The 14,580-nt window shown below is 52.1% G+C and overlaps 1 protein-coding gene across 3 annotated transcripts in view; it reads left to right on the top strand.

Annotated features, from left to right (window-relative positions):
• The window catches only part of Rasgef1c (RasGEF domain family member 1C), a 36,088-nt gene that overhangs the window by 14,669 nt on the left and 6,839 nt on the right, over positions 1 to 14,580 (top strand). Inside the window, exons 1-6 of one of the 3 annotated variants that reach the window (XM_042688896.1) lie at positions 5,982 to 6,054; positions 7,051 to 7,233; positions 7,377 to 7,499; positions 8,657 to 8,794; positions 12,497 to 12,697; positions 12,916 to 12,990. In XM_042688896.1, coding sequence (XP_042544830.1) covers positions 7,057 to 7,233; positions 7,377 to 7,499; positions 8,657 to 8,794; positions 12,497 to 12,697; positions 12,916 to 12,990 — 714 coding nt within the window. In that variant the 5' untranslated portion in view covers positions 5,982 to 6,054; positions 7,051 to 7,056. Of the gene's footprint in view, positions 1 to 5,981; positions 6,055 to 7,050; positions 7,234 to 7,376; positions 7,500 to 8,656; positions 8,795 to 12,496; positions 12,698 to 12,915; positions 12,991 to 14,580 lie in introns of those variants that run through there. The other 2 variants (XM_042688895.1, XM_042688894.1) reach the window with 2 other exon arrangements.

The following is a 14,580-nucleotide window of genomic DNA, read 5'->3' on the forward strand; positions in this document are numbered from 1 at the left end:
ATAGGGTCCAGGGGTCCCAAGACGGGAAGGCTGTGGTCCCTCCTTGTTAATACCCCCTTCCTACCAGTCTTTGGAGGTCCACACATGAGACCACTATGTCAATTGCCCCCTGCCCTCCCACTCCTCCAGCAAGCATACCAGGGCCATCCTACAGATGGCTCCCCCTTTTCCTCCAGAACCCCGAGTTTTCTTTTCAGTGCCCAGCATAGGATGCTGATCACCCTGACCTCTTGTGGTACAGGAGTCTCAAAGTCTTGAGAATGGCTTTCCTATTCCCACGTTCTTCCTTGGAAGGTCCTGTGTCTGAGCTGGGGAAAGGCCCATGGGACCTTGCAGTCCTGGGACCTTCTGCCTTGAGCTGGCTCTCCACTCTTTGGAACTCCAGGACCCCATTTTAGAGTGGCTTTGTGAAGCTTCCAGGGGCCCCTCATCTCTAGGCTGTCACTGGACTAAAGGCAGAGAGCAGACCTGCTCACACACCAAGACCTGGGCAGAGATAGGAAAACAAACTTCCCAGGCCCAGAGGACTGCCAAGAGCAGGATGCTCAGCTTAAGGACAGATTAGCAGCAGCCCCCATCTTCTGACCTTGGCCCTGAGCACTCAAATGAGCGGGAAAGGGACGGGACTGATATTCCAGGGTGTCCCTCTCACCAAAGCATAGAAGGGGGTCCAGACACGGCAGGAGGCAGGTGGACAGGTGGACAGGAGACGTCGAGGTCTGGGGTCAGCCATGCTGAACACCTACAAGGTGAAGTTCCATCGACTGCCTTCTCAAGGCTGGGTGAGAGGGAGTTTGGGGTGGCTGACTGAGGAAAGCCAAAGCTGGGGGGGAGCCTCACCTTGGGGAGTGGCCAAAGGGAGGAGCAGGCAGCTGCACCTGGGCAGGGCAGGCAGGGCAGGCAAATCTGTGCCTTGCAGCTGGAATGGGGGGCAGCTCAAAGCAAGGACAATTAGAACGTTCATCCCTGGTGCCCTGTCACTTCATGGTGGCAAATGTGATTTGGGCACAATCTGATATTCATTCTCCATGGTAAATAAGGCACTTGTTTTCGCCTCACCAAACATGCCTGCTAGCTTCCCCCTCCACAGCTGCCACCCGGCTGGTCAGCCCCGTGGAAGGAGCCGGGTCGCCGCTGTCCCCCCAGCTGCTGGCCACACAGTCGCTGAGCCTTCTCCTCTCTCTCTGGTCTGCCGCCCGGCCTCCTCCATCTGCTGCCGCCTCCCGTCGCGGTCCAGTGATGTTGTTTGTTCATTCATGCACTCATCCCGGCGTTCATCAGCGCTGGGGTGCAGCCAGGATCCTGCAGGACTCGGGAAAGCGGCGTCCCAGAGGAGCCCGCTGCCCCATGCAGAGGGCACATGACTTCAGATCTGGATAAAACCTGCCAGGAAAATGAAGCCAGATCCCCAGGGTGGAGAGGGGACTGGGCAGCTGGTGCGTTGAGGACTGGAGGTCAGAAGGGCCTCCAAGGAAGGAAGAAGAGGAGGAGGTAGCCAAGGAAAGGCCTGGAAAGAGGGCTGCCAGTAGAACAGCAAGCTCAGCACTCATAAGCAGGAAGGAGCACAAAGCCTTTACTTAATCCTAATAAGAAGGCCTGTGAGGCTGTGTCCTACCTGTGTGCAAGAGGAAAGGGGGTGGGGTGGGCAATTATGGGGCAAGGCAGGCAGGTGGGCTGAGAGCCTAGCGGGCCAGTAGACAAGTCAGTGTGCATCACGTGATGTGGTCAGCCACAGTGCTGAGCAAGGCCCCGCCAAATGCCAGGGATATTGGCTCATACCCAGTCCATACTTTCATAGGCTTTTTTAGCCAATAGCACAGAGTAAAAGACCCAGAAATAAGCCTACACACCTTACAGCCATCTGCTTGTTGACAAAGGAGCCAGAACTCTATGTTGGGGGAACAAAAAGATAGCCACTTCAACAAATGGGAACTTGAACAGCCATATGCTGAAGACTGAAACGGAATCCCTGGTTCTCAGCTTGAATAAGTATCAATTCATCAGACCTGAAACCTACAGGAAGGAGTAGGGGAAACTCTAGAACTTACTGGCCTAGGCAGGAGCTTCTCACATACTGATCTAGGGACTCAGCAAAGAGACAGCACTGACAAATGGGACTGTATCAAGCCAAGAAGCCTCTACCCAGTGAAGGACACAGTCATTGGGCTAAAAAGACAGCCTACAGAATGGAAGAAGATCTTTCCCAGCTATATGTCTAACAAGGGCCTAATTATCAGAATCTATAAGGAATCCCAAAAAGCTAAGCCCTCAAAGAATCTATAACATAATTCATACATAGGCAAAGGAGCTAAACAGACACTTCTCAGAAGAACTCTTGGGAATGTGTCCAAAAGCTTGCAAGTGTATATGTGTGTGTATACATATATATATATATGTACATACACATGCACATACATGTATACATATGTGTGTGGATGGGTGCACATATGTGTGTATATGTGTGCATTCACCCATAATAGAATTTTATTCATCCTTCAGGAAGAATATCACCTGAAAGGAGATGAATGGGCCTGGAAAAATGTCATCTTGAGTAAAGTCAGTCAGGCTCAGAAAGACATTTGTGGAAGTTAGACCTAAAATGTAGCCATTTATGAGAGTACACACAAAGCCATATGCATACACACATGATCAAACTGACTAAAATGTGGCATACATGGTTGGAGTTCCATAGCATCAGCTCTTAGAACAATTAACCGTTGAACAAAAACGAATACCAGGAAGCTGGAATAGGTATGCCTTGAGGGGTTGGGTAAGGAGCAGGGAGGGGGAGAGGGTGGACTAATGGAGAGAGGAATGGCAGGTGAATACATCATAACACTCCATGGACACACATGAAATGGGAACTAGGGAACTTAAGATGGGTAGAGTCGATGCAGGGCAAGACTGACGGACGAGGTGACAGTGATCAAGATGCATTGTACACATAAATGGAGATGTTAAGTTGAAGCTACTTTGTACAACTATTTGAAGATATTCGCTTATTATTGTTATTATTATTATTACTCTGAGAGCCCCAAAATAGGCCCTGGGAAAGGATGGGGATGGGAGAATGTTGGTGGCAGAGCTGTCACCGTTTTCAGAGATGGGCCTCCTCCCACCTCTCTCCCGGCCCAGCCATCTTCCAGCGCTGCGCCCAGTTGCCAGCACCTCCCAGTCCCCATCCCCGCCCGGACTCTCAGTTTTCTGTCATCTGTCTTATTGAGACAGTTCCCAAATATCACCACATGGTGTTATACTGTAAATAAAGATGCTATAAATATGTATGTGGATATTAACAGAGCAAGGAAAGTGCACTAAAGCACTCATAGGAAGAATTTATTCATCTATTCGAGGGACCCGGCTGGCCCTTATAGGCAGATTCTTAAGTGGCGTGGGGATTGTTGCTGGAGTGAGACCCTTAAGGCTGCAGATATTTTACTCACCCCCCCCCCCCGACTGTACTCATTGTGTGCTGATTCATTGTGTATGTCTAAGCTTTAAAGGCATTTTTTTAAAAAGCTTACCAGTGTTGTATCATTGGTGACAGGCCCATTATATATGGCTTACTGAAAAGAAGAGCTAGGTTTTTTTTTTTTTTCCTTCCCAGAGGTAAAGCTGATATGGAAGCTGATATGTATGGGGAGGGCGGGTAATTAGGATCCAAGTCTGGGTACTGCCAAGTATGGGGGTCTTCGCCTGCTGCCTAGCCAGATGGAGTGACCCCAGGTGATGATGCCATGGCTGTGTGTGACCCACCTCTCATCCTTGGCTACCTCGGGATTCTGCCAGGGAGTCAGGCATCACAGATGCAAGGTCATCACCAGTGACCTTGGACCACAATGATGGCTGGAAACCTCCTTCCCTGACAACTTGCCCTGTCTGTGGTTCTGTGTTATTAGGAAAAGAGACAGAAGGCAAATGTGTGCTTTGACTGAGCCCTGCAGGCCTCCAGGACTCCCTCCTGCCCCACGACTCAGGCTAGATGGAGCCAAAGGACTTCTTCCAAGGGGATCCTTGGAAAGGACCAGGGAAAGGCACTGAGCTGAGCCACCCAAGCCAGAGGAGACCTCGAAGGCAGCACCTCTGTGCCAGCAGTAGCATTCAGTGGGCAAAAGCAAAAGACCTTCTCCGAATGGAAAAACTGTTGGCAGAAATTAAATGTGGGAGATAAAAATTTAAACGTTTGCAGAAGATCAAGCAGTAAGATGTCGCTAATGGAAAATAAGCAATAACCCATCTTTTAGATGAGAACAAGTCCAGGGGGTCCAACTTCAAATACCAAGAATTCTAGACAGAGAAAGATAGGGACAGGCACCAGCGTCTGTAATTCTCACTACTCAGGAGGCTGTGAGACCTCTTATCTCCAATTAACTAGCAAAATGTTGCAAGTGGAGCAAAAAAGCCAAGCAAGAGCTAATGCTCTGTGTTCAAGCTCTAGTACTTGGCATCAAAAAAATAATAATAAATAAGGAAAAGGAAATCAGCACTGAAATAATTTGAGGAAATCTTCCAGCACTGGTGGCCTATAGTTCATACTAGGAGGTCAGTATTATACATTCATGGTTTTTGATGGTCTATGTACAGGGCAGGTATTTCTGGTTATAGTGCTATTCATATACAATGTTTCCACAATCCTATATGCTTTACCTACTCTCCCCTCTCCCTTCCTTCTTTCCTTCCTTTCTTCCATCCTTGTTCCCTCCCTGCCTCCTTCCTTCTCTCCCTCCTAACTCCTGGAACCACTGCTCTTTTGCTGTCTGATAGATTTGTCTTTTTCCAGGATGTCTTGGGTAGAGTTATGCAGTAGATAGCATCTGTAGAATGGCTTCTTTTGCCTAGCAAAACACACTGAATCTTCCATCATGTCTTTTCATGGCTTGATAGCTCACGGGTGTTGAATGACTTTCCATTAGCGGATGTTATCGCGTTTTATTTACCCATTTACCTACTGACATGTGTCTTGGCTGATACCAAGTCTGGGCAATTTGAAGGGAATTTGGTATACATTGTGTGTGTGTGTGTGTGTGTGTGTGTGTGTGTGTGTGTGTGTGTGTGTGTGTGTGTGTGTGTGTGTGTGTGTGTGTGTATGTATTACTCAGCCTTAAGAAGGAAGGAAATTCTGATCCATGCAAAGTGATGAGGATTCAGACATGAGAGGGAGGGAACTTGCCTGGCTGGCACAATTTCTGTCCTGTGGAGCTAGACTCTGGTGCCAGCACCCTGGGTATGACACAGAGTCACCATCACCCACGTCAGAGCTGGCCACCCCTCCCCGCTGAGCATCTGCACCCCACCCCCACCCTGTGTCCTCCTCCACAGAGGCTCCCTATTGGGACATACAGAAGGTGATTTTGTGAGATGTCACCGTTTTTCGTAGGCTGAAAATGGAATGCTTTGAGCTTCAGGAAGGGGAAAATAAAACCATGACTGTCACCTGGGTCAGCACAGGTTGCTGTCTGCACAGATGCTCGAGCCTTTCTCGTGCTGAAACCCAGTTCCATGGGACAGCCGTCTAAAGGATCCCCTCTGACTCCTGTGTCAGCTCTGGCCCCCTGGTGCCCTGTCCTTCTGTCTAGGCTCATTCAAGGAGACTGGGAAAGACAGAAATGGGCCAGGGATGGGGTCTTCATTGGAGGCAGTGAGAATGGGTTAAGCAGGAAGTCTTGAGTCCTGAGGTTTCCTCGTTGTGAGTCACCAGGACTCCAGGGCTGAATGTCTAAGGTGGAGGCTGGTTAAACTGTCTCAGGCTTGATTAGGACATGTGTCCTCCCTCTCCTCCCTCCCCCCTGCCATGAGAGCCCCTCTCCTCCACCTTTCAAGGAAGCCCGGCTTATAGCCCTGTGTGGAACACAGCACACCAGGCCTGACTAGGCCTGGGAAGAAAGGCCCACAGTAGGCCCTTCTCCGACTGCAGTGTCTTCAACAGGGCTGACAAGGAGAGTCTGCGGATGGCCACCAGTGGCCGTGGGGTGGGGACACTGCCGGGAAGCAGGAAAGCCCCATTGAGGAGACAAGGATGGAGAAAAAGAGGATGATAGGACAGCCATCCTGCAGGTGACCACAGCCTCGCAGGGGCTCAGAGTTGGGCAAGGCGTTTAGAGGGGGAGGATAGGTATGCGATGGAGCGGGGTGGAGGCGGGGTGGTGGGGAGAGAGATGAGGCTGGGCAGGTCGGCTGGTCCAAATCACATTCTATAACCTGGCAGTGGGCTTGATCATACCCTGACAGAACTCCAACTCAAATAAGTATACAGGATAGAAAAGTTCATGAGTAGCTTCAGATACCGTAGGATCCAGTGTCTCCAATCCTCAAGATTGTGTCCATTTTCCTCACCTTTCATACGGAGAGAAGGGTCTGAACAAAGAGGGAAAGAGAACCACCAAATGAGATGGGCCTGAACAGCCCCCAGTTTGGATCAGACCCACCTCGGAATCAATCTTGGTGACCAGCATCTGGAGGGAACTATGTAGAACTTGTCAAAAACCCAGCTTTCACGTGAGAAGCACGCTCCAGAAATGGTCTGTCCGTGGCTGGATGCCAGTGGCTCACACCTGCAATCCTAGTTACTCACGAGACTGAGATCTGAGGACCAAAGTTCAAAGCCAGCCGGGGAAGGAAAAAAATCTGTGATATCTCCAATTAACCAGCAAAAAGCTCAAAGTGGAGCTGTGGCTTTGTGGTAGAGTGCTAGCTTTGAGTGAAAAAGCTCTGGGACAGCACCCCAGGCCCTGAGTTCAAACCCCATTAACTGGCACAAGGGAAGAAGAGAGAGAAAAGTGGTTTGTCAGTAAATGGAGAAACTGAGGACAGAAAAGAAATGGCTAGTTACTGAGGGAAATGTTGAGAGACTGTAAGCAGGAAAACGGATTCTGTACTGGGGGGGGGGTATGAGAGGAGAGGTATGTCTCTCCCAGGAAGTAATTTCTGGACTTCAACAGACAGAGGGACAGAGGGGACAGAAGGGACCATGGGAAGCAGAGCCCTCCCAACCCAGATCCCAGGGAACCGGCGGATCCTGGCTCAGCTGTACCCCACTGCCTCTCACTGCAGGCAGGCATGCCCCGGACCCTGAGTGCCTCCGACATGGTCACCCCAGGCAGCCTCAGCCCACCCCCCACAGACCCCACCGATGGCGAGCAAGCCGGACAGCCCTTCCTGGATGGAGCTCCATCCTCAGCTTCTCTGGAGACCCTGATTCAACACCTGGTCCCCACAACCGACTACTATCCCGAGGTGGGTGAGCGACCTAGTGTGGGGGGGGGGTTCCTCTCTCTTTCTAGCAGGCAGGCAACATGGCTGGGAGTCGCTTTGAGCCTGTGAAGGCCCTACCTCCAATGCCCTGATGATTGTATCTCGCTCTTCCTACCATCCACCAGAAAGCCTATATCTTCACCTTCCTGCTGAGCTCTCGCCTCTTCATCGAGCCCCGGGAGCTCCTGGCCCGGGTCTGCCACCTGTGCATTGAGCAGCAGCAGCTGGACAAGCCAGTACTGGACAAGGTGAGGAGATGGGTGGAGGCCGGGGGGAGGGGGGGGGCTTGGTGGTTCTTGCTCTTCTGACCAGAAGCCCCATAGAGTTCTGACTTGTCTGTCTGAAAGGACAGAGCCAGGACCATGATGCACATCCCTAAAGCCCTGTGGGAGCCCTTAAAAGCACTGGGGACTGCCCGGTGCCAATGGCTCACACCTGTCATCCTATCTACTCAGGAGGCTGAAAGCTGAGGATCACAGTCCGAAGCCAGCCCAGGCGAGAAAGTCCATGAGACTTATCTCCAATAAACCACCCAGAAAAAGCCAGAAGTGGCGCTGCGGTTCAAGTGCTAAAAGAGCTCAGGGACAGAGCCCAGGCCCAGAGTTCAAGCCCAAGGACTAGCAAAAAAAAAATTACTGGGGGAATCTCAAAGCCCAGTCAACAGGACCCCTGCCACCTGTGGCCGGGGATGGCCCTCCTTCCCTTAGCACACTCCCATCCGCCTTTCCTTCACTTTGGGGTCCCTTGATAGGCCAGACTTGCCCCGGAACCTCCTATCCTTGCCTCCATCCCTGGCCTGATCCCGTGAGCCCTGGCTTTCTCTTTATTTATACACGTCTGCCTGGCTTTACTGTTACAGTGACGGAAACCCAACTGCAATTGGCCCAAGGCAAAGGCACACAACTAGCATTTGTAACTTCCAATCTACTGCAAAGACCCCTCTTCCCTCCATACATCCACCAGAAGTCCCAATCTCATTGGCCTAGCTTAGGTCACCTATCTGTGAGTGGGCTCTGATTGGCCAGATTTCACCTGGTTCCACCTTTGGGGTGTAGTCAGCTGCTCCTGAGCCTAGTAGTACACTGGCAAAGAGGCAGGGAAGTTCTCAAAGGAAAACTGAGACCCTGTCACTAAAGAAAGGTAGAGAGGGGACAGACACAGGCGGCTGAAACCCCCAAAATGTGTGTCTGCTTCTCTTCTGCTCTCCCCTATGGGAACAAGGGAGCAGTTCCCTGCCCTGTCCCTGTCCCTGGCACTGGAAAGCCCTTCTTCAGCCAGCACTGCCTCTTTGGGCGGTACACACAGGCATTAAAGTGTAGCCCCCACCTCCCTAGCACCCCACCAGAAAGCAGGACACCCCCCCCCCCCCCGCCACCGCCTTACAGCTCACTTACTTGCCTAACAGGCTCAAGTCCGTAAGTTTGGCCCCAAACTACTCCAGTTGTTGGCTGAGTGGACTGAGACGTTCCCACGGGACTTCCAGGAAGAGTCGACCATCGGGCACCTGACGGACGTGGTGGGCCGCATCGCCCCCTGTGACGAGGTGGGCAGGCCAACCCCCCCACATTCGGGCTTCCTCGGGCCCTCAATCCCCCCAACACTGCACACTGGAGCCCTCTTCTGACCCCATCAAGGAACCAGGCACCACAGAGCTATCTATCTGTCAGGCCTCTGGTTCCAGGTCTGCTGTCCTGACCTCTCTCTCCGGCTCTCATCAATGGCGCCAGAGCTCCAGGAAGGGAAGGCCCAACAGGGGTTCATCCATGGTCCGGATCCTGGGCTGTGACCCACTGGGCCACCTGGTAGGGCCTATGTCCCAGGACTGGTGCCACAGGGACCTCCTTCCTTCTGCCTCAACCATACTGGTCTGGTGTGGCCGTGGACCTGCCACTCCAGCAGGTGTGAATAACCACCACACTCTGGGCAGAGTCTCTGGGATCTACCCAGCCTCCCAAGGTAGGCTGTCAATCGTATGTGATGGAGGACCCTCCTACGGCTAAAACACAACGCAGGTGAACAAGACCCTTAGCTCCTGGCAGCAGCCAGTGGCCAGGCATTCGTGTGGCCCTGTGTCCCACACCCTCATTTCCCTGATGGGAGAAAGGAGGACAAACATCACCTCCCCGACGTGTCCCCGGAATGATTTTGTGGGCGGCACTGATATGCACTGTCTGGGAAGAGGGAACACTGGCTGGAGATAAGTGGGGGTGGGGGGTTGACCGGAATGTGAGTCACCCCACGAGGAACTTGAACACAGCAAGCTGGTAGCTGGTGATGTGCCCCGAAAGTGGGTCTGGCCATGACAGAGCCATTTGTCTATGAAATGAAGGAAAATTGCTCAGGCTGGGTAGGCAATAGGAAGTCGTAATGCCCAGGGCATAACAAAGGCTCAGATAGGGAGGCTGTGCTGGGTGGATATTTCCCATAGCCACAAGTGTCTGAGCTGCTGTTGGGGCTCGGTGAGATAACGTGTCTCTTCTGCCTCTTCCTCCTCTTTTCTTCCTCTTCCTCCTCCACCTCTACCAGCTCCCCCCCCCCTCTGCATCCCATGATTCAGCGCAGCATTATGACACTGGGCTTAGTCTGTCTGGATGAGGGGTGGGGAGAGTCAGAGAAAGTGGTAGATGCTAGTTGACTGGCTCATTCGCTGACTGGCTGGCTACTTTTATGAATGGACGTATGAGAAAATAGGTTTTTGAGCCATTCACATGGGCAGGTAGATGTATCTGATGAATGGCCACGGAAAGAATGATGGAGAGAAAGGAGGAAGAAAAATGGGCAAGGCGGATAGATGAGTGTTTGGGTGACTAGATGTATGGGAGGTAGTGAGTGGATGGGGGAGTGGGTGAACGTTAGAAAGGAGGGAGGAAGGATGGGTGATGAACTGGGTGGGTTACTATCTAAAGAGAAAGGTAGATGGGAGCACTTGGGTGGACAGGAGGTGAGTACAGGTGTATGGCAGATGGGTGACTGGTGGATGGATAGTTGGGTGGATGGGTGAGAAGAGGGTGGGTAGGTAGTGGAGGGTGGATAGCTAGAAAGGTATGGGTGGGTGGATGAGTGAGTAGGTGGATGGATGTTAAAGAGGAGTGATAAATGAGGGGATTGATGAATCTGTGGGTAGACACTGTATAAAGGAAGAGATGGATGATAGAACAGAAAGGTTCAGAGATGATGGATGGATGGATGGATGGATGGATGGATGGATGGATGGATGGATGGATGGATGGATGGGATGGGATGGATGGATGGACAGATGTACTGGGCTGGTAGGTTTAAATCCTGGGCTAGTTTCCCTGTGAAAACCAGTGCAGAAGAACTTATTAGGGAGAACAGGTCCTGCCTGTCAGCAGGTCTGGGGGTGGGGGTGGGGCTGAGTTCCGTGACCTCCACACCCACCAAGCCCAAGTCAGGAGTGCTCCCCTGTGTCTTCGGGATCTCCAAGTTGCCCTTCTCCAGAAATCATCCAGTCTACCAAAGACATCTTTTAGGTCTTGGCTCTTTACCCAGAATGCACAGAGCCCTGAATCGGACTGCTGAAGAAGGCCCCCTGGGTCAGACAGCCCGACCCCAGGTCCAGTCTTAGGGAGACTGTGTGCAGTCTAGGCAAGATGCGTCGCCCCTCTGAGTTTGTTCCTCAATCAGGAAACCACTCCCACAGCTTGGCAGCTACAAGTCCCTGCAGCCATGTGCGCTCTGCTCCTATTTTAGCCCTTAGTAAACTATGTGAGCTATGATGAGGAACAAATTGTTGCCCAAATTCAGTCAACTGGAGAATATTTTTAACCCTTCATTGTTGTTGTTGTTGTGGGGTTTTTTTTTTTAGGTAGTGGGATTTGAACTCAGGGCCTCAGACTTGCTAGGCTGATGCTTTCCCACTTGAACCTTGCCTTCACCCCTGCTTTTTGCTGGTTATTTTGGAGATCAAGTCTAGTAAACTATTCTGCCCAGCCCTGACCTCCAATTTGCAATCCTCCAGTCTCCTGAGCAGCTTGGATTACAGGCATGAGCCACTGGTGTCCAGATTATTTTTAACTCTTATGAAATATTTCACACATACCCAAATGTGAAGAACAGTAACTACCAACTACTACTTCGTACCCATCGCTTCACTTCAACGATCATAATTAACACTTTGCCAAACCCGTTTCTTATCTACCTTCACACATTTTCCCCTTGCAACAGATTCATTGCAGGCAAATCACAGGCATTATGTCTTTTGCTCCAAAAAACTTTTTTTTTTCCATCATTATCTTTGGTCGGGGAGGGACAGTCGTGGGAGGAGGGTTAGCCCTAGCATTATCTTTTTTTTTTTTTTTTCTTTAAGTTTTTCCTACAGAGGTGGAATAGAATGATGGAAAACCCAATACCTATGGTTAGGTATTTTCAGAGCTGTGTGTCTTTGGGCACCTTCCTGCAAGGGTCCCCCAGTCCTTTGGGTTCAGTAGTTATAGCTCCCTAAGACCAGTGCTGAGGCCTGAGAGAGGCTGGGTTTATAGCCCCTAGGCAAGAGAGAAAGGACAGGACAGTGGTGCTCTGGCCACACCCACTGGGGCACGGTGAGATTAGGGGCTCCTCTTGGGGGTAGAAGAGTAAGTGTCCCTTGAGGGAGGGTATGGCCTTTTGTCTCTGCGTCCAGAGACACAGTGCAAAGGGCATAGTGCAAAGCTGGACTCCATCTGCCCACGCCGCATGGTGAAGGGGTATACTGAGTGTCCATGTATGCCCAGAGCTGGTCTGGGGCCCTGCTAACAGGAAGGGCAGCAATAGCTGGCTAGTAGGCAAACTCAATCATTTTTAACAGTGGTTCTTCAGAAACCGTTGGAGGCGTGGCTCAGTAGGAGGCGTGGCTCAGCTGGTAGAGCGCTAGCCAATGAGCGAAAGTAGCAGCAGGTACTTAGATGGAGTCCCAGATGAGTCGTTCAGGGTCGGAGAGCGAGATGGTGAGGGAGGGTCCACGGGCCTCCTCCATGTCCTGAGAGACAGGACAGGGAAACAAGTGCTTCCTTTCTCCAAGTCCCTGGCTTGCTTGCTTGCTCGCCTCTCTCCTCCATTTACCGCCTTGTCCTGCTGGGGCCACCTGGGGTCTGGTTGCCTTCCCTGCTGTGTGTTTTTCTCAGCTGCTACCCATCATCCTGCGGTCTTCTCCCAGGAGCCTACCTGGCCACAGCGTAGAGGCTGGGAGATGGGGTGCTGAGGCCGGAGTCTCCCCTTCAACACGGCCCTGCCCCCTCCCCCTCCCCAGGCCTACCGAAAGAGGATGCATCAGCTCCTGCAGGCTCTGCACCAGAAGCTGGCGGCCCTGGGCCAGGGGCCGGAAGGCCTGCTGGGCACTGACAAGCCCATCTCCTACCGGACCAAGCCACCGGCCTCCATCCACAGGGAGCTCCTGGTCGTCTGCAGCGACCCCTACACGCTGGCCCAGCAGCTGACCCACGTGGAGCTGGTGAGCGGGCAGTGTGCCCAGACCCTGGGAGGGAGCAACTGAGAACAGCTCCCCCCACCCCAACCCTTAAGCTCTCCTTCCTGCTTGTATTGGGGATGCCCTGACCTAACCCCTGGGAAGTAGGGCCGGCCCACGAAGTGAGGGGGGCTGGGAGTGGGCTGCTTTGCCTTCTGCACCCCACCATGCTTGGTGGTGATGACCCTTCTCCCTTCTCCTAGGAGCGGCTGAGACACATCGGGCCTGAGGAGTTTGTCCAGGCTTTTGTGAATAAGGACCCGCTGGCCAGCACAAAGGTAAAGACTCCTGGACCACACCCTGAAGGAGATCCCGGGGGGGGGGCACCCACTGGGTGAGCTTGGGGCCACCCAGAGCTGGATGATGGGGCTGGGCCAATTCCCTCCACCCCCTCCATTTCAGACCTGTGAGTCCCAGAGGAGCCGCCCCCACCCCGCCCTGCAGAGAGCCTGACCAGCCAGGGGTGGGGAGGGGAGAGGGAGGCTGCCGGCCACATACACCTAAGAGTTAGGTGATGGGTGGGAATGGATGGAGCTGTGGGAGCAGCTGGCACCACTCTGGGCTCAGGACCCTCCAGGCCCTTCTGGTGCCTTTTGGTGGGTGCTAGTGCCCTCCAGTGATCACTTGGGGAAGTGCAGGCTGGTGCATTTGGCCGGCAAAGCCTAAAGAACAGGTGCATCCCCACAGGTATGTCACTTGCTGCCACCCACTTCCAAGGCAAGAAAGCCAAGGGAGGGGAAGAGGCCCACAGTTCAACCCCCAGTTCCAACACACACATACACACACACAGAGATACGTTGCAACATGAGATCTGTAAATGTATCAATGAACTCATGAGCAACAGCAGAATATAACCCATGACTGAATGGGTATCTAACACGTATCTGCTCCGTGGGGTTCACCATGGCCTTTATGAGCCTAGAATTCAAGACTAGGCGTCGGCACTATGCTGGGAAGCTCTTTAAGATTTTGAATTATCCACCCCCAACACAAGAATGTTGTCTTTGGGAGGGTGACAAGGGCACAGAAATGGGGGGGCACAGGGTGAACAATTGCAGCAGTGGTGCTCACTGGACACTATGCTGAAGATGAACACTACAACGTGTGGGTGGCGGCGGGAGAGAGTGAGGGAAGGGGTGACATTGTCCAAAAAGAAATGTATTCTTTACCTGACTTATGAAACGATAACCCTTCTGTACATCACCTTTATAATGTCACAAATTTTTTTTGGGGGGGATCCAGTCATGGGGCCTGAACTCTGGGCCTGGGCGCTGTCCCTCAGCTCTTCAGCTCAAGGCTAGTGCTCTACCACTTGAGCCACAGCGCTGCTTCTGGCTTTTTTCTTTTTGCTTATGTGGTGCTGAGGAATCAAACCCAGGGCCTCATGCATGCAAGGCAAGCACTCCACCACTGAACCACCTTCCCAGCCCCTAGAATGACACAAATTTAAGCATTTGTTTCTCTCTTTTTTTTGTTGGTGGTGGTGGGGCTCGAACTCTGGGCTTGGGCGCTGTCCCTGAGACTCCTCAGTTGAAGACAAGCACTCTACTGCTGGAGCCACAGCACCACTTCTGGTTTTCTAGTGGTTTATTGGAGATAAGAGTCTCAACAGACTTTCCTGCCCAGGCTGGGTTCGAACTGTGATCCTCAGATCTCAGCCTCCTGAGTAGCTAGGATTATAGTCATGAGCTACCTCGACTGGCTCGTTTGTTTCTCTTTTAAATGTTTTTTGAAATTTCCATCCAAAACACAAAACTGGAGAAGAGACGCTAGCTAGACAGTCAAAATGCTACTTGTTCATAGGGCCCCATACCAGAGCTGAAAGAGGACAGAGGTGACTTAGTTCAACCTTGGCTAGAAATGCTTAG

Source organism: Dipodomys spectabilis, unplaced genomic scaffold (genome assembly GCF_019054845.1).
Source record: "Dipodomys spectabilis isolate Male_0828 unplaced genomic scaffold, ASM1905484v1 ptg000119l, whole genome shotgun sequence".
Classification (NCBI taxonomy): domain Eukaryota; kingdom Metazoa; phylum Chordata; class Mammalia; order Rodentia; family Heteromyidae; genus Dipodomys; species Dipodomys spectabilis.